This window comes from Ceratotherium simum, chromosome 4, assembly GCF_057802395.1.
Source record: "Ceratotherium simum simum isolate JZ-2026a chromosome 4, ASM5780239v1, whole genome shotgun sequence".
Taxonomy (NCBI): domain Eukaryota; kingdom Metazoa; phylum Chordata; class Mammalia; order Perissodactyla; family Rhinocerotidae; genus Ceratotherium; species Ceratotherium simum.
In genome coordinates this window covers 11840872-11860700 of record NC_141903.1, presented here as the reverse complement: position 1 = coordinate 11860700, position 19829 = coordinate 11840872, and the positions used below count along the sequence as shown (strand labels likewise).

The window sequence follows — 19829 nt, the reverse complement described above, 5'->3', positions numbered from 1 at the left end:
AGATTTGGAAAACGTAGTGCAAAAAAAAATGTAAAATACCTCATTAATGATTTTTATGTTGATTACATATTGAACTGATAATATTTTGGATATGTAGGGTTAAAAATAGATCATTAAATTTATTTTTACTTATTGAATGTGGTTACTAGAAAATTTTAAGTTACATATGTGGCTCATGTTATATTTCCGTTGGACCAGAAGCAGAATGCAAATGACGTTCAGAGTAGAGAACTGTAGAAGTTCAGAAGAGGGACCCAGCTCTGGTTACTTTGGACAATTCTTTCTGACAGATCTGGAGCAAAGCTTAGAGGATCTGAGGGCACTGGTTAGGAGGCTGTTCCCGGGGCTGCAGGAGGACCGAGTTTTCTCTGAAATTTAGTCCTAACTATGGGAACTTGGTAGAGTTGCCAGATTTAACAAATTAAAAAAAAAAATTTGGCAACCCTTGACCCTGGGCGTATGCAGATGTATAACTGTATTTAAGCCTCATTCTCTTCATTTGTAAAATAGGAATAATAAAATACCTACCTCAGGAGTGTCTGATATTAAATTAAAGATTAAATGAAATTGGATAAGACTACTAGGAGACATATTTAGAAACTTAAGCCTAAGAGAACTAAGTAATGAAAACAAGTTGGGGGACTTTACAAACGTGTTCATCTTTCTTTCTTGAGCTCCGAACACGCAGCTCAGCCTAGTATTAGAGGAGACACTGACCCCTACCTGGCAGTGAACGGGGTGACACCTGGATTGGGATCTTCCATAGAGTTATGGGGGGGCGCGGGGAGCACAAGCTGAAGGGAGGAGGCAGGTTAATTTTGAACCATGTCAAATGTCTTTCTGCTATCATTGCAGTGCTTTGTATAAGCCAAAAATGCCACAGCAGTTACAATGCTGCTACCTGTTGAGAGAAATGTGTACCTTTAGCAAGAAAGAAATTTGTAGAACTTTAGTGTCACCTAAAACCCCTGAAATTAGCTCTATTAAGTAAATTGTCACAAACTCAAAATAAGTTTGTGTCATTTATCTAATTGCTGATGAAAATGTTGTCCTTTTTCTATGGGTATAGGTGGCTTGCTTTCCAAAAAGAAACTATCTTTTTTTTCCCCAGATTAGCATTCTGTCGGTAAAAAGTTGACCATGTTGATATTAAGCATATCAGAGCACCAGGACTACTGTATTTCTGAGATTTTCTTTTCCCACTGCACGATCAGGCCCTGAGAGACAGAGCTAATTTTTTTAACGTGATGTTTCTTTCCATCAGAATCAAGTTTAAAGTCTTTCAGGTTAGGTATGTGAAATCCACTTAACTGAAAGCCATTTAAGAGAAAGATCAAGCCCAATTTGCTAATACAAGATTTTTTATTTCTGAGTTAAAAAAAAAATCCTTGAGCGAACCATGTCAAAAATTAAAAATTGAAAAGAACACTGGCAGCCTCCCCATGTGCCTAATTTGGCTTTGCTGAACAAATGACCAAATTGAAATGAGAATTACATCCAAGATTTTCTCAACATCTTTATTTCTTCAACTCATTTCTCACTCCTGAAAAATCACCAAGTTCACATGCAGGAGGGAACACGTCTGTATCGACCATGGCATCCTCGGACCAGGTAGAAATGGGAAAAGGCTGATTTTAGATTCTAGTTGTGAATGAAATTCTACAGTAGAAATAACTTGTCATGGAAACCCAATCTAATGAACTTAGGATCAGAAAGGACCATTATGCCCCTTTAGTCGACTAACTTGCTAACAGGTTATTTTTGCTCATGCCCTACCTTGCAAATAGTAGTAATAAAAATCTTAGATGGATGAGAGAAGAAGGCTCCTCTGCAGTCCCCTCCTTTTCTCTTGCATAAGGCATTGCGTTGCACATAGGTTTCAGAATTCTCTTTCTTTAAGGAGGTGCAAGAGGATGGTAGAGAGAGCACCAGACAAAGAGTCAAGGGACCAAGCTTCAAATCCTGGCTCAGACAGTCATTGGTGGTCATGACCTTGGGCAAATCATTTCACCTAAGTAGGGCTCAAGGCCACCATCTGTACAGCAAAGGTCTGGGCCAGATGACTTTTGAGCCCACCTTGACTATGGCTCTGCCATTCCGACGTGATGCAGAAAAGGAAGCCAAAAAGATTTCTCTGAAAGGGGATTCAAGCAAATCGGGGAAGAATATCTAGACGAATATGCATCCCCAGTCTTCACTGGTACTTGGAGTTGAACTGACAGTTGTCCTGCTACGAGACACTGTCCTGGGGTGGTGCAGAACTCAGGCATTAGGTGTCGCACGGCTCAGGTTCAAATCACACCTCTACCCCTTACCAGCTGTATGTTACTTCAGCTCTTGGAGCCTCAATGTCTTCACTTGCAAAATGGGAAAATAATACACACACCTCACAAAATCAATGCCTGGCATAAACACTAAGGGCTCAATAAAAGTTAGCCACCCTGGCCATCGTTGTAATGACAAAATGACCCAAGACCCAGCAGGAAGTGAGACACATTTTTGAGTGTTTCCTCTGTGTCTGATATTCCCAGATCTCTGCCTCCTTTATACCAACAAGACCCTATAAGGTTGGTTGATCACCCCTCTCCCCATAGAGATGTAATTACAGTGGCTGAAAGTGCGTCCTTGGTTCTATAACCAGCTGCCCCACTTACCAGCCCTGTCAGTTTGAGCAAATTTCCCAACACCTTTCTGCCTCCATTCTCTCATCTATAAAATGGGAATAATAATAGTATCTACCTTAGGTTTATTGTAAAGGGTAAGTAAGGTAATGCATGTGAAGTTCTTAACACAGTGTTTGACACTGAGTCAGTACTTTATAAAAATGCTAGCTTTTTATTCTGGCTAGGGAAAGTGAAGCTCAGGGAGGTAAATTAGTTTGCACAAGGTCATCTGCTTATAAGTGGTAGTAGAGAGATTTGAACCCTGATGGGAATGCATCTGGTATGTCTCAGGGACCCAGGACAGGGAGATGGCTCCTCATTTACTTTATTCTTAAGGCTCCCCTGGCTTTGCTGTTGTCTCAGGCTGCCTGGCTGTGGGCTCCAGAGTGCAATCAGAGGGCTCATTGGAAGCAGTTTGTTGGGGCTGCCTGGGACTCAGGAAGGGAAATGAGTCCGGATCCTCCTTCCTTCGTTTGCTGCAGCCGAGGGAAGAAACGTGCCTGAGGAACGGAGTATGGACAGTGCCCTCATTGCCACCTCCGTGAGCCCCCTCACCACTCTCTCTTGCAGAAGACTGTTTTTCATGGGAGACTTCTCCCTCTGTTCCAGCACACGTTGCACATCTACCGATCAATATGACATCTTATCCTCTAAAACATTGATAACGTCTGCTTCCTAGGATGCCGGTGGCTGCACGCCGCGTGCAGCCTGCGTCGCCGCTCCTTTGTAGTAGGTGGTCTGTGGACCAGCCCTCTCCTTAACAGGGCTGCTGGTTGCTGTTCTTTAAAGAAAGACAAATATTGTTTGGGTTGTCAACACTGAATGACAAGCTTCGGGGAGAAAGAAAGATGTATTTAGGTGTATGTGTGCGGATTGTGGGGATGTGTTTTGCTATCACAAAAGCTCTTAAAATCCCAGACGATGATTTATTTGCTGAATAAAACCGACTGATATTATCATTCTCTAAAGGTATTTTGATCACATGGGTCCTTTCTTGGAGAAAGAAAGGCTTTTATTTTATTTCTTTCCTGGGAAAAACAGCGGCAGGTACAGAGTAGTCTGGGGTGGGAAATGATACCCTGTGTGGCGGATGGCTCCGGGCATGTGTTTACCTCCCCGAGGGTGACCTGGCTCAGTGGACAATGGGACACCTGGCCAGCATCACCAGTGCTCCAGGGTACATTCCTGGAGGCTCTGCACAAGGGAAGGAAAGTGTGAGCGTGTGTGTCTGTCTTGTGTATTGATCTGCCTGGTGATGCTGAGAGCAAGGGGGCATTGTCAGAGGTCACCTGAGCACACCGGACACCACACACCCACAATGTCAACAGTTGCCACCTGCAGTGTGCCCGCCGCAGCAGCCAGTGCGAGGGGACGACAGGGGTAGAGGTGACACCAGCTTGGGGGCCCCGTGCGTGCTGAAGCTGCAAGGGCCCCGTTTGTTTCCTCCCAGCACAGGAATTGATTAATCTTGTACCACTTCCCACTTGCTGTACCATCCTGAGCCTGTCAAGAGAATAGATTAATGCTCTGGTTTCTCGTGTGGATTCTTCTTGTCTCGAAAACACACTGCTCTCTGGTCCCGGAGCTGTCTCATGCAACTGTCACCTTGTTCTCATGGCAGACATGCAGAAGAGGATGAAAAGCCTTCCTGCTTTTGCGAGGGACTAGAATGAGGAAGGCACAGACAAAATCCGTGCTGAGGACCATTTTAGCACCATGGCTGGAAGATGGGCAAGTGCAGGTAGAGGTGTGAATGCAGGTGCATTTCTCCAGAGCCCCCTCTCATTTCCAGTAGTCCTGCCAGGATTCTGGTATCATATCTACGACTCATCTTTCTGTGTAATTCCTGGTCCGTAAGCTTTGCAACCATTTTGGAAGCTGCAAGCCAGAAGTTAGATGCAGGCAAGTAAGTTTTGAGAGCATTCTTGGGTGATAGGTATACAAATCCCATTACTAGTAAAGGGATTTGTGGGCGTAACTTCCCTGCAGTGCTTTGAAAATTCATTCCATTCAGTGCGTTGCAATACACTGGGGGGAAAATAAGAGAAATCGCTTCACCAAGGAGGTCAGAAAGGGATTTTTTTTTAACTCCTTTAAGATTTAAAATTTTTAAACTCCTTTAAGACTTAAGGCATTTCCTAGAATGTTATCCCTCACGGTTTTGTTTGCATCTTTTTTAGGCAGACGGTAATTTTGGCACTGACAGCGTTCCTAAAAAGGATACCATTAATACATTGCAGCAGGCCCCCTCCTCTCCAAGGAAGCAGCACTGTACTCTACTGCATCCCCGAAGGATAAGCCAACTGACCAAGGAAAAAGGCACCCAACATATTGATTGTTAGCCAGCCTGACTGTAAATTGAAGTTGCCAAACAGATTTATTTTCTATTGACAATGGCAATTCCTTTAAGTTAAATAGCAAACTGGTTGCAGAAAAGGACATTTTTATAGAAGACTAATGACTGCTTACAAAGACTGGTGTCTATTCCTGAGTGAGCCTTGACGATATTTAGTAAGTAGTTCTATAGCCCAGCTGCCCTGTTCAGTCTTGGCTAAGTATCGGTTCACTTAGAGTACACCGCTGGCCTCCAGTGAGGACTCTGAGTGAGTCACCAGCAGGAGAGCATGGGGGTTGGGGACTCTGACTCTGTGGTTACATGGTCTGGGTCTAAATCCCAGATTTCCCATTTACTGGCTGTGTGATCTTGGGCAAGTCACATAACCTCCCTAAGCTTCAATTTCCTTATCTAGAAAATGTAGATTATATAACCACCTCACTGGATAAGAAAGGAAATAAATGAGCTTTCATCCTCTTTACAATCCTCCAATGTCATCTCATCTCACCCAGATATGAGGCAAAGTCCTTCCAGGGGCACCCACTCCCCGCCACCCCGCCTTCCTGTCACCCTGCATTCTCCTTTCTCACTAGCTCCACTCCAGCCTCCAATGCCCTTCCCCAAATGTCAGCATCAATTGCTTTCTCATTTCCTTTCCATCTTGGCTCAGATGTTACCTATCACAGACGCCATCCTTGACCAATCTACATTTAAACACAGACACTTTCCATTCCCCCTCCCCCACGCCCTGGCATTCTGGAACCCTATGCACTGGTTTTCACGTGTGTGTGTGTGTGTGTGTGTGTGTAGTTTTTGTGTCTCCCACTGGAATGTAAGTTCTATGAGAGCAAGCAACTTGTTTTGTTAACTGTTTTATTCCTGTGCCTAGGACACATCTAACACACAGTAGGTGCTCAATAAACATTTGCTGGATGATAAATAACAAATAATGCAATTAACGTAATGAGCCCAATACCTGACACATTGCCATAATAAATGTTAATTGTTACTATCCTCATTGAGTAGGCTCATTTGCATGTGTTAATTTTCACTACTGTTTGCAAAAGTGCCTTTGCAGATTGCCTGTGCAAGTTCAGGGTTAACATTTGTGCATTTGAGCCCTGATTATTCCACTGTGGTTTTCTCCTCTCAGCAGTGGCACTTTTGGAATTGGCTACATTTCCCACAGGAGCCCTGGCATTGTTGACTAAATTGGCTGACTCCGGGCCAGGGAGGCCCAGCCCTCACCCTTCCCATCATCCTGCCTGGTCTCTGAAGGAGCTTGGCCATCATCTCTAAGGCCCTTGCGAATCTGACTGCGTGTGCGCTGAGCCACAAGACCCGGCAGGCATGGCTCCCTCCTCCCGCTCCCTAAACTCTGCTTGGCCTGAAGCCTTCCATTTTCAAAGAGAAAACCCAATCTCTTGCTCCAGTTTTGTATCGACAAGCCTGATCTTTAACGATACCCCCTGCTCCTGGGGGCCTGCTCAGCAAACACAGAGCATCTGTGGCCCCCATGTTTGCCCTCTTTGACAAGCAGGGGCTGAGCAGCTCTCTGGGAAGCATTGCTGACATATTGATTGACTTTCCTGTCAGGTTGATCCTCTGCCAGCCAATGAACATGGAAGGTTCTAAGTGGCACCCAGCAGGGCCCACACATACCCTAATTACTATTTCAGACAATCCCCATTCCAAGCTGCCACTTTTCAAGGTCTATAATCTCCTGTCCTTGTGGTTCCTGGAGAATTCCGGTACCTGCAACCAACACCTCTCCCTTACTTTTGCTTTGGCTCCCCCTGAGTATTTCTTCTAGATTCCACCTGGCAAAAACAGAAAACTTTAATGAGAAAATATCACCCTAACTCCAGGTAGGTCTATTTATTATGCCTGCTGAAATCTGGGATCTGTGTGGTCTGTCCATCCTGCCTTGGTTCGTTTTCAGCACTCGATGAAAGTTTTCTCCAATTAGCCAGAGGGATACTTTCAGAGTTTGGCTGCCAATTGTGTTTTTAGTGGCTGATTTCCCAGCTGCCACCTGGATTACACGAGCTTCCACTTGGAGCCTTTCCCTGTTCCATCCTTGCTGACCCATGGAGCCCCATTGTTCCATCCGAGGGTCTCTCTGGAGCAGAGCCTGTCAAATCATGATAAATTGTGCATTTTGGCTGTCGGTGGGGGTGAGTGACGTTAGGGAGAGGGCCTCCCAAACTCATTTCACTTCTGACCCTGAGACGGTCTGAACAGAACCTTTTGGGATGAGCTGCTGGAAAATTTGTAGGGAGTGAGAGAGGGGGCCATCCCACTGTATCCAAGATGTCTTGTTAGGGAAAATGTAAGTTGATGAAGCCAGTGTTCACCCACAATCTTGAGATGAAGAAGCAGTAACTGGCTACTCTGAGGCCTCTCAGCTTTCTAAGCCTGATTCTGAGAGCAGATTAAAATTGGAGATATTATGACATAATGTTTAAAGAGCTATTTTTTGTTATTGTTCATAGAAACAAATGTAGTGGCCCTAACTATGTCCTAACTCTTCCTGGCTGGGTTTTAGAAAGGATTCTGACCCAATAAATAAATAACTACAGGGAATGCATGGAGACCTTTTGTATAAAAATGGAATATCTCACTTTTCTTGTTAGTGAATGTATCAGTCAAGATAGTCTCAGGCACGCTGTTGTAACAAAGAATCCCAAACTGTCAGTGTCTTACAACAATAACAGTTTATTTCTTCACTCATTCTGTATTCTATCACTGGTCAGCCATGGCTCTGAGCCATGTTATCTCCACTCAAGACCCAGGCTGACCATGTGGCAGAGGGAAAATAATGTGTGCTGCCAGGTCACATGGCCACATCTGAATTCAACAAAATGAGGCAATATAACCCCCCTTAGGAAGGAGTGCTGAAGATAGGCAATGGTCATTCATTGACCACAGTGAGATTATCGTGAATTTCAAGAAAGACGCAAGGTTTGCTGAGATTGCATTGCCCACAGAATTTATAACCAGATCACTATGGAATATGAAGCAGATAACCACCTCCCCCTGGAATCCTCCTCTGATTCTGAACTCCCCTGTGATCAAACTTCACAGTCAACAGTTTCTTCATATGTGAAATGGGGATTATGACAGTTCCTACCTCTAATGTAAGCCATGAGTCTTATGATAATAGCTGTCGAATGTTGACTACAGTGCTGGCCATAGAAGGTGTTCAAGAATGGGCAGCAGGTATTGAAATACTAATAATCAGAATAGCTTCCCTTGCAGACTCGTCCATATTGCTGCCAGCACTGTTGTATTCCATCCCTCACACCTCAGTGTTGTGTATTTTTTATTTATGAGTATAATGTCCTACAGTCCAACCCTTGAGATCTGCCCCCATGTGTCATTATCTATTCTAATAAACATTTATGGAGTGCCTTCTATATTCAAGACACTCTGCTAGATCGTCGGGGGGTTGCAGATGCTTAACCTCCCTCTGGCCCTAAGCAGCCATTATTCTCGCTGTAAAGGGAAGCTTTTACAGGAGGTAAAGGGAGAGACTGAGAGACTGATTTCTCAGCCCCAGCCATAGAGCAAATTGGTAGCAGAATAAGAAACAGAGTTCTCATTAGCCAGGAAACTCATTTACTTCACAGCTCCCCTGAGTCTTTATCCTAAGGACACTTTAGTCCATCCCCACAGACCAGAAAGATATTCTCATTTTCTTACTCAAGTAAGAGAGAAGGAATAGCTGATTGAGGAAAAATAAGTGCCAACAAAAGCCTATTTCAGCCACCCCCCCAAAAAAATAAGAGAGGGTGGTTATCCCCCTGATATGATTCTCACTTATTTACTTAACGTTCAATTCAGCAACAGAAAATATGCCCGAACTTGAGTTTCATTTTTGTTGTCTCGCTTCCGCCGGGAGGACAGAGCTTCTGCTCAGCAGATCTGGCTTTTCCCCTTTTCCCGTCTCCATCTCACTTTCTTATTTTTCTTTTCGCTTCTGGGAGTTGTCTGAGAAGTTACTTGCATACTCTGACCCTAACCCTTCTCACTCCATCTATAGTTTTCTTGTTTTCAGAATACTTTTTTTTTTTTTTTTCAGTAAAGACATGTTATGGAACCCAAAACAAAAAGGAGGTGGGCAGGCATCTTTGAATACAGAGAGAACACAGTTTCATGACTGCCCTCTTCATGTGCAGGAAGATTCTGGTAGTCTTTTCCTGTTGTTCTCCCAAAGCGGATGGTTGCAATATGTTCTGTACCGTGGAATGTTAAGATTGAGTGCTCTAAGAGGGGAGAAGTTTGACAAGAGTTTTCATATTGATGGGGCATCGGGGTGGTTGTCATCTTTGCCTGATGGACCCACTGCTTCCTCTGTAGATGTGAAAATCAAAGCTTTGTGAGGCCTCAGCCCCAGCTGCACCTGCAATACCTGTCTGTGTCTATTTTAAAACACAAAGAGATCCTCCTTGAAAGAACCACATCTCCAGTGCAGCAGCAAGCCGGCTCAAGGCAAGCCCCAATTACCCAATAGTAATATTTAAAAGAAAAAAGAAATAATTTTAAAATAGCTAATTCCTTGGCTCCCTTCACCTGGTAATTACAAATCAGAAGCTCTCGTTATCTTGGAGTAGTCACGATTAGTTCTCATTTCCTGACCTCTGTACAGGGAAAATCTGTCATTATTTGAGGCAATGGAATCTGGTCTCTTCAAGTAAGTGACCTACATATAATGATAAACGGCAGGAGAAAATTAGGTGTTACCTTGACAGAAAGTGTACAGTGAATGTCGCTTATTCTTATTAGTATGTATCATCTCAAAGAGTTGCAACAGTGGGCCTTGCACTTCAGAGTAATGTATGGAAAGAAAACATGGTTCTGAGATGGGGAAGTGTGTTAGAAAAAAGCAGGGATACACACAGGGACACCTTGCCACCTTAATCTACGGCCATCAATCTGAGCTGTATTGTTTGAAGATAGGTTTTTAACCTTAATAGAATGCGGCCTGACTTTAAGTGGTGGTAGGCATGCAGAATAAATTGCTGTGTGAACAATCTAAGCGTTGTTAATTGAGTTTCCTGTGGTTAATTGTTTCTCCCTCCCCGCATCATATTCGGAAACTTTCCCTGTCAACACCCTTCTTTCCCGCAGTGCTGGAAACGTAGCAACAGCATCAGTGTCCGGTTGAAATGCGAGACAGACATGGTGTGGTTATTGTTTGGATGAGAAATATGCGGAGGAATGGGCTCCTTATTTATTTGCAAATGAAGCACTTCTTAGACAGGGACTTTGAAAGAATACAGGTGTTTGGGATTTGCATTTCATTCCACATGGTAAAAACAACTCACCAAGAACTGTCAGAGATAGGGGTGTATTGAGTTTGCTAAAGTAATTGGGAAGAGGGGAATTGGCATAGACAGAATGACAGGAGAGACCAGAAGGAAGTTTGTGTTTGGAGGTTTGAGTTGCACATAAAGTAACGCAAGAGTTTGGCAGACGGGCTTGCTTCCTTAGCAAAGAAAAAACGATGCTCCCGAACTCTGTCTCATTCTGTGCTGTGGGGAAGTGTGAGAGGGAGAGGGAATCGCAATCGTAGTATTTTCAGGAAAGGACCCCATTCCACCACCACCCTCAGCTTTTTCCACAATGAGCTGAAAGCTATCCACTTATCAGGAAGAGCCGCGGAATGGAAAAATATTTTTAAAGTTTGGAATATTTAGGGAAGTGGGCTTTACAGTGGGCGGGTACTTCTGCGGACACTGCCAGCTGCATTGGCGTTTCAGAGCAGGTGTGGTCTGGGCTGAACCAGACCAGCAGGTTGGTCCCATTTGGGTAGTCTCTTTTTGAAACTGATTTACATTTTGAGTAGTTTAAGGGTAACTATCTTGGCAATGCCCCTGGACTGCCAGTCTAAAAACAGCTGTGTCCAGGGTATGAGGAATGCTGGATATGACAGCGGGCACAGCACCCTTTATAGTGATTCCTAAGGGCCACTTTCCCCTCCGTGGTGGCACTGTTTGGAAGGTCTGGGCTATGTTTTCTGTCCCTCCTCCGCCCACCACAGGGGATCCACTCCCCCTGAGGCTGTGAACAGGAGACCTAACCACCCAGATCTACATGCTTTCTGTATTTAGCTAGTCCCTGCGGCCTGGGGCAAGCCATTTTTGAACTGCAGCTTCCTTAAGAGGCAATCACTTGGAAAAGGCACCTGGCCCTCCCCCTTGACATTTGCATTGCTGAATTATCTATTCATATTTTCATTACTTTGTCTCTCCTGCAGCAATGCATCTGCTCGGACTCAATTGGCAACTCCAGCCGGCAGATGGACACACCTTTAACAATGGGATAAGGACCGGCCTACCAGGAAACGATGATGTGGCAACAATGCCATCTGGAGGCAAAGGTGAGGTTACAGCTGCTCCTTGCCCTCTTGAGGTCACGGGAAAATTCAGAGCTCTCGCCAGCTGGTTCAGGTTTTCTAATCCAAATCTTGGAAGGTATGCAAAAAGGAGAAGAAAGGGGGAAAAAATCGTTGCCTTTCCTAGGTGCCCCTGTTAAAAGCTGTTTGCTGTTCCTGTCTGTTAGCTGTGTTTGGCTGGAGTCACTGGGAGCTGGCGCGGTGCCTGCTCGGAGCAATGTGCATACCTACGCTATCTACAGCGACTGGCACGGTCTGGAGCTACTTGAAAGCATCCCAAGGCCTGGGCAGAAGCAGCAGCAACAGCAGCAGCTGGAACAGCAGCAGGAGAAAGCCCTGCCTAATCAAGAACGCCGAGCGCAGCAGGCAGCACGTGCCACTAGGCTGGAGCCCTCTCCCGAGAGGAGAGACGCAGCCTCCCTGGGGAGGAAGCGCCGCCTGGCACGGCACGAAAGAGAAAGACTCGGAGCTGTTCCGCTTTGGGGGAGAATAGAAAGCAGTTATGACAACTCGGGAACAAAGCTGCTCTTCTCAGAACAGTGAAGGGGACAATAGAAATGTTTATTGAAGCAATCAGGCAACTGTATTCTTGCAGGAAAAAAAATAGGTGCTAACAAGGTGCTAAGAAGGAGGAGAGAAAACAACCGTGGGGAGGTGGGCACATGGGGCAATTAAAAAGACAGCAGCAGCCAATGGCACAGTTCAGTGGGCTGGCGCTCGGTGGGGTTCGCTTAATTCAGGATGGAAATCACAAACTGGGGAGATTATGTGGAAGGGTTTCTCCAAACACGGAATTTTCCACTCTGCCTCTTAGCACATCTCGGCAGTTCACCCCCATGTTTCTTAAAATACCCCCCAGGGATATTTCAGAGATGGGAAAGGAAACAACATTTACTGGGCACCTATTGTGTGCAGGCTTAGCATTGTGTAACTTCAGCAACTCTAAAGGGAGGAAAATTATCTTGGAGAAACTGAGGCCCAGGATGTTTTAGAAACTTACCCCAAATCAAACTAGTAGGCAGGCACTCATTTGGACTCAGGTCTGCGCCCTGTGCATCTTTGGGCAAGCTGTTGACGGTTTTCCTTAGATCTGTCATTTTCCACGAAGAATATTCCAGAATCATCTTCCCACAGAGGTGTACATTAGTTATCCTGAGATGCTAATGTTGCTTAAATTATTCTCCATGGAGCTGTCCTAATGCTTCGAGTGTGACTTTTTTGTCTTTTTATCCAGCCTTTAAGAATCGCTCTACTCATCTATCTTAATCATAACACTAAATTACCTTTAAGTAAGCATGAAAAAGTTTTATCTGAGGATGAAATTATACGCTTTCCATTATCAGGTAACTAAAACTAGACCTAAAAATGAAATGTGTATTTTGCCTTACATGACCGTGTTCTGCCTTAACTGACCAAAAAGCCAGGAGCCAAATTTGCTGGCCTCAGATTTGTAATCGGTTCACCTCAAGTACTTGACACCATCCCCAGCTTTGATTTCCTTTAAGAGAGTGGTTCTCAGCCCCCGAAGGGCCATTTGGTAATGCCTGAAGACTGTTGGTTGTCACAGTTAGAGGAGGTACAACTGGCGTCTGGTGGGTGGAGGCCGAGAGGCAGTTAAACATCCTACAATAAACAGGACAGCCTCCTACAACAAAGACTTATCCCATCTGAAATGTCAGCAGTGCTGCTCTTTGAGAAACACTGCTTTAGGAGTCTCTGTTATGTTTTATCCTTTAATTGACAAGTCAGCACCCCATCCTTTGAGAAAAATGCAGAAGACACATTTGAAAGTGAATATGCATATTCTATCATCAGGCACAGGGGTATATTTTATGTGTGTACACCTTCTGAAGTGATATACAAATGCTTTTTAAATAGTATCCTTCACAAAGGGAATCACTGATAGGCATTAACTTCCATAAATTAAGGTCAGCCACTCCTCCCACTTTCATTAAGTTTCGTTTCCAACCCCCACCCCACTTTAGCATCCCACACCAGCAGGACAGAAGATTCTCCGAAGAGAACAAGTCCTAAGAGAATGGTGTCTCTAAATTAACAAATGAAGAAACACTTTCCATGGTGTCTTTGGAAAGACCAGAATTTTTCCCCTCAGATGCAACATGCTTTTGAAAATGTGTAAGTCGTGTAACGTTACCCATTCAGATATCTTCCAAACGAGTGAGGAGAGAAAAAAATGGTTGCCAAATCGTTGTCCAGTCAATGTTGTCAATAGGACTCTTATGAAAAAGCATGAGAAATTAAAATTGCTTAAAGTTGAAACAAAACTCAAAACATCTCCTTTCTGAACACCAAAACAGTACTCTTCCTATGACTGAAGATATCAGAGTTCTTCTTAAGGTGTAAAGTTTGGTTTAAAAAATGACTAGAAAGATTTTAGTTTTCTCATCGCCACCTAATTCTTTTAAAGAAAGTGACCTTAGGTTTGAATTTCTTGACCCAGTGACCTCTCTCCTCCCCACTCTCAAATTCTGTACATTTAGATAACCTGAATCAATTCCAATCGACTACTTTTCCAGTGTTTCAAAGAGACAATCAGGATATATTGGCAATAAGTTAATTAAATAACACCCCCTCCATTTTTTTGTGGTATATGATAATCCTTCACTCTGATAATGTTTTAATCAAGATACACCACACATTGCCAAGGAGGTTAATATTATTAAGCAATTACTGGGTAAGTATCCAGCAGAAGCAAATTAAAATGTAAGCAAAACACGGGCATGTGAGTCCCATCTAAGATGGCACATCGATAGAGATTTCATTACCTGCTCTTTTGGAGTGTTTACATTGCTCAGATTTGCAAAGGAGTCTAATAGACAGGGCAGCCTACACACTCTGAGATGTTAGTGGAAACAAAGCACTTGATTAATTAGTTGGGAGAGTGTGTTCTTTGAGCCTTGTCTTCCCTTTTCCATTTATTGTTGTTCATGGTTTATTTTTCCTCCGTTCTCTCTTTCAATTAAACCTTAACGTGATTGGTTTGATGGTTGGCTTTCAAATCAAGAAAAGGGAGCCCACAGACTGCCAGATTCACTCACCATCTCGGGTGTATTTCTCTGTTAAAAGGAATGAACTCATACATCTTCATTACAAGAGCATGGAGCACTTTTTCTATAGATCTGGGATTAGATAAGCCTTGAGAACGAAGATTCAATACAGTGTTCTGACCTGGTCAGATAACAAAAGGGAATCCAGCTTGATTGGCTAGGCCCAGAGGCAACGCATACAAGAGCTTTTAAAGGGCACATCATATGTAGCCAATTTGTGCACTGATCTTAAGAAAGAATAATCTCCCAAGTAAAATTGCGTGGATCATTCTCAAAACCTATCACTCATTTTAAATTTAAATTTGCTGTCCTCTGTATCAGGGGTCAGCACACTATGTCTGGTGGACTGAATCTGGCCAGCCGCCTGTTTTTGCAAATAAAGTTTTATCGGAGCACAGCTGTGTTCATTCATTGTCTGTGGCTGCTTTTGCACAGCAACAATGGAGTTGAGTAGATGCACCAGAGACTAGATGACCCACAAAGCCTAAAATATTTCCTATCTGGCCCTTTACAGGAAAAGTTTGCCAAATGCTCTATATCATTCACAAACCCATTTCTACTTTCCTTGGACTTTCCTGTAACTACAAATTATAGGACACTAGGGAGAGGAGACCAACTGCCAATATATCAGTTGTTCCTTCTTCACCCAAAGTTGCTTATAATATATTCTTGGTAATTTTGCATCGACAGTCCTCTGTACAGATCCACAAGCATCAGCTCCATCACTTAGCAGCTGTGTGACCCTAAGCAGGTCATTTGTCCTCCCTCAGCCTCGCATTCCTCATGTGTAAAATGGAACCCCTCGTAAGCTTGCTGTCCAGCGTAAATGAGATATCTCTTGTAAAACATGGTGTGTGGTATCAGGCACTTAGTAAGAGATCCATGAAGATTAGTTGTTGTCACTGACATCATCATGACGTCTCTCAGTTGGTCCATTTAACAAGGCTCCACGGGCTGCCACTTATTATGAGGGGCTGTATTTTCCAAAGGCAAAGGCTGCCTTCAGAATGTCAAGATAGACAATCATGCCCCTTCATCTTTTCCTTTACCTTCTAAAAATGAGATCAAACTCAAATGAAGACTTTTCCCAAACATTTGCTTGGGGAGGTCAGCAGGAAGCAGGACTTCCCATTCAAAAGGGCCAAGTGTGCAAAAGAAGTTGGCCTGTCCCCCCAGCAATATCTGTTTCCCTGCAGCGTGAGTCCCAGACAGCCAGCCTGTCTGTTTTAAGCCCCACCATTCTCGGTTTATAACTCAGCTGTAAACATTTATTTGTGCCTGGAGCACATTTCTTTCCTACCCTTTGAAAAAAAAAAAATCAGAATTTCCAGATGGTATGCAAGTTGGAAAAAAATGGCAAAGACTGTTATTCTGTTTAGAAACATGTTTTTCTACACTTGCCCTTTCAGCAAAAACTTCGTAATGATTTTTACCAGTTGGCTTAATGCATGGTACGAGAAGCCAGATTAGCAGGGAGGTTGGTAATTCTTCCTCTGGCTCTTGTCAGCCTCTCAATGAACACAGCCCAGGGCTTCAGAATGATCACTTCCCTACATGGGGCTTTTTCAAAGTCTGTGAAGTTCCCAGAAGGACAAGGGGTCATTATGTTTGAGCCAAACAATACTGCACGTCTACTGGCAAATATACCAATAGCCCAAGTACCAACACACCGACTCTCTCATTTTAGAGGTCATGTTATTCTACTGTTGTTACAGATGGGTACCACTTAAGTATATCACTGGTGGATTTTAGCTTCTGATTGCCGCCCACAACCTCATTCTAAGTTGCATAGTTTCTGTTGTACACGGCAGCATCGTGGCTTGACATGAGTATTAATAATGAGATCCAGTTTCCCTCCCCACTGCATTTGCCCTTACTTGCATTGGCAGGCTTCTCTTTCAGATTTGACTTGCACACCCAGAGGTTGGTCTCTGCTATCTGCTTGGATACACACCTCTTTGTATCTCTTGTACGTAGCACAGGGTCTGAAATGCAGTCAATTTAGTGGTTAGATATGTGGCTTTCAGAATCGGTCAAACACGGCTTTCGGTCCAAACTCCACTACTTAAGAGCTGTGTAACCTTAAGCAAATCCCTTTCTCCCCTGGTCCTCTTATCTGAAATACAGGAAAAAATCGTAAAGATATCAGGAGATTACATGGTGAGTAGTAACTACTCAATAAATTGTAGCTGCTACCTATAATACTAATAAACTGGACTACATATTAATGCAGAAGCATGTGCACCTCAATGTGCATATACATATACGGTCACATGTATAAATATCTGTTCACACCGTTAGTGGCAAGGAGTTGGCCATTTTTATCTAAGGTGACAAATTAAGGTTTCAAAAGATCTAAAGACCACATGTAGTCCCAAGCACTGAAGGATTTTATAAAAATCATTATTGCTGTGTGATGTGTGAATACCATCACAAGAGCAGTGAATGCCCGGGATGGAAATCTATTCCTGAAGAATAGCCAGCCAACAGCAGGGTGAAGGCTGATGGGCTGCTGATGACTCAGAGGAGCTGTGGTGTAAGGCAGTGAATCTAATGTCCTTAGGAGAATCTTTTCACCTATCTCTTGGTTAAACACAACCCTCAGATGGTTGTCCTGATTCCCAAATAAATGGAAACGAGGTGTAATGACTGAAGCAATATTCTGAATTCAACTTTATTTGCAATAGATAAAAATATGTGAGGCAGAATAATCTGCAAGGCAGATTTATGCCAAGGTGCCTCCGGAGTTCAGTTAAGCTTAGGAAGTATTAATATGAGGCCTCATTTCCCTGGTATGACTGTGAGTCCATTCCCTTTATCACTTGTTTGGGGAATAGTCTCGCTGTTTCCATAAATGAATTATGGCAACATTTTCTGAAATGATTAGCTCCTAATGTGGCTATGGAAGGCTGTCGTTTTGCTCAACATCCATCTTATTTAACTGGTTGGAATTTCAGGTACATGTTTCTGAAATAGGCAATAGCTTCACATTTCCATGAGCAATCTTCCGTGGAGTTATAGAGGTGGACTATCCTGTGAAATTGATCATTAGAGTGTTGCCTCTAAAATCCCAGAAATCTCATCTTTAAACTGCAGATGAACAAGCCAGAATCATTGTGTCTTAAGCATCTTCTTCTTAGGGCAAAATGATCATCATCTCCACTTTGCACTGTGCAGCTCACAGAGAGAAAGAAAAGTTTGACATGGAAACTGTAGCACTAGGAGATGTGGGCTGGACTTAATCCTGCTTGCCAGGACACCATGCTCAGTCATTACCAAGAACCCAAGGACAGTGGCCAGACTTTCACAGAATGATTACAGAATGGCTGTTTAATTCCTCTTCTTCTGATGCAGCCAGTTCAAGCCCAAACCAAGTCCATGGGACCCCTGGACTGCAGGCTGCATGGGTAAGAGAGAATGGGGATATGACATACACCCCAACTTTGATGTTGACTAAAGATTACCTAGCACTGTAGTAGATGCTCGATAAATATATGTTGCATGAAACTATGAGTGAATGACACACCTGACATTGCTTGGGACATTCATTAATCATTGTTAAATAAAATCTGGCTGCTTTTCACTAACACGGGCTGCACAGAGTTGCCCACCTGAGAAGCAGCTAGAGGACACAACACCTGCAATTTGGAGTGAATGAACTCGTGACTTTGTTTTCTCTGGCCATAGCACCTTAATTCATGTGACGGGTCCCTCCCTGTCTGCAGACATATTGACTGCTCATTGTATATTGATTTCAGCTGCTCTGGAAAATGACTGCCTATTTCATTAAGGCCCACATCCCCCCTTGGCCCTCTGCAGTCAATTGTGCCTACACTAGGCAGCCTATATTTTAAATTAAATCATCACCAATTTACCCTCCAAATCTTGGATAAATAGTTACAGTTACAAGATAGAAAGCGATAGAAGCGCCTACAAGTCAGGTACTACTATCATTTTTATAAAATCCTGTTAATCCTCAGAAGCAACTCCATTATACAGTTGAGTAGACAAACCTCAGAGAGGGGGAGTGATCAGCCCGAAGGCACACAGCTAGTAGTTGTTAGAGCTGGGATGCAAACCCAGGGCTGACCAGCTCCACTGTGCAACACTGCCTCGTGAGGTCTCAGAACTTCTGAGCGTGAGGATGCCACCTGGAGGTAAAGATAGACCCCTTAATTCCTTTGTTTCCCCCCTGCCTGTCTCTCAATGGCACCCAGTTAGGGACTAGCTGTGTTTGTGGTCCTAGAGCAGTTGGCATGGCTGGGGGATCCCGGGTTCAGGTCATTTGTGGGACTGGAGGCCTGGCTTGGGCTGCTGCCCTCTGTGACCTCAGAGAGCATCACAGACCTTCACTCCAGACACCAGCTCAGGGCATTGACCTCTGGGGACAGAGTCACTGAGATGGTTCCCCATGCTGGCTGCAGCATGTACAAAAGCCACCTTTCCTTTTTATCGCTTTTGAGGCAGTATTTGCGTAACATTTTTTTTCTTTTTTATTGTTTTTAAAAGTACAGAAGTTATACACACTCATTTTACAAATTTTTTTAAGGTATATAGAAAAAGCCTTTTTTTCTTTTGCTATAAAGAATGTTAGTGTAACAATTGGAAAATCTGAATATATGTAGATTAGATATAGCATTGTACCAATGTTAATTTTCTGTTTTTGGTAACTGTACTCTGGTTCTGAAAAAGACGTCCTTATTTTTAGGAAAAACACATATAAATTTAGAGGTAAAAGAGCAACCTGTCTAGCTTTCAATGTTTGAGGAAAAAAAAAATATATATATATATGTATAGAGAAAATGATAGAGCAAATATGTATAAAATTTATGGAATCTGGGTGAAGGATATGCAGGAATTCTTTGTAACTTTTTTTGAAATTTTTCCATAAATCTGAAGTGATTTCAAAATGAAAATTTTGTATATATAGAAGTATGTATATATGGGGAAAAAGTGAAAAACCCTCTTTGCAAAAGCATAATTCAGTTGCACATCTGGAGAATTTAGTTTGAAAGCAGTCACTAGCTTTTATTGATAACTTGTTAAATGAATCGAGTTATTAGAAGTGAAGTCACCTTCACTTTCTGACAATCCCTCCTCCCCACTGCAGACACCACACATGCACACACACCCATCCTTTGTAGCACATACCCAGAGGTAAACCTCCTGGCTTGCTCTGTAGACTGCAGTAGACCAGAGTGGAATGCCCCATAAGATATCTTGAGTCCAAACCACTGTTTTGTTGATAAGGACACTGAGACCTTGAGAGCTAGACCTTCCTAAAACTAGGCAGCTGCTTAGTAGCAAGGATGGGAGTTCAACTGAATAGTTCATTTATACCCCGTTCCTTCCACAAAAGGTGC

The 19829-nt window shown here is 43.4% G+C and overlaps 1 protein-coding gene across 2 annotated transcripts in view; it reads left to right on the top strand.

Annotated features, from left to right (window-relative positions):
* Positions 1–19829, top strand: part of TENM2 (teneurin transmembrane protein 2) — a 573466-nt gene that overhangs the window by 362766 nt on the left and 190871 nt on the right. For both annotated transcript variants that reach the window (XM_087429448.1, XM_014786118.2), the window contains exon 5: positions 11261–11383. In XM_087429448.1, the coding sequence (XP_087285574.1) occupies positions 11261–11383 (123 nt within the window). The remainder of the gene's footprint in view (positions 1–11260; positions 11384–19829) is intronic.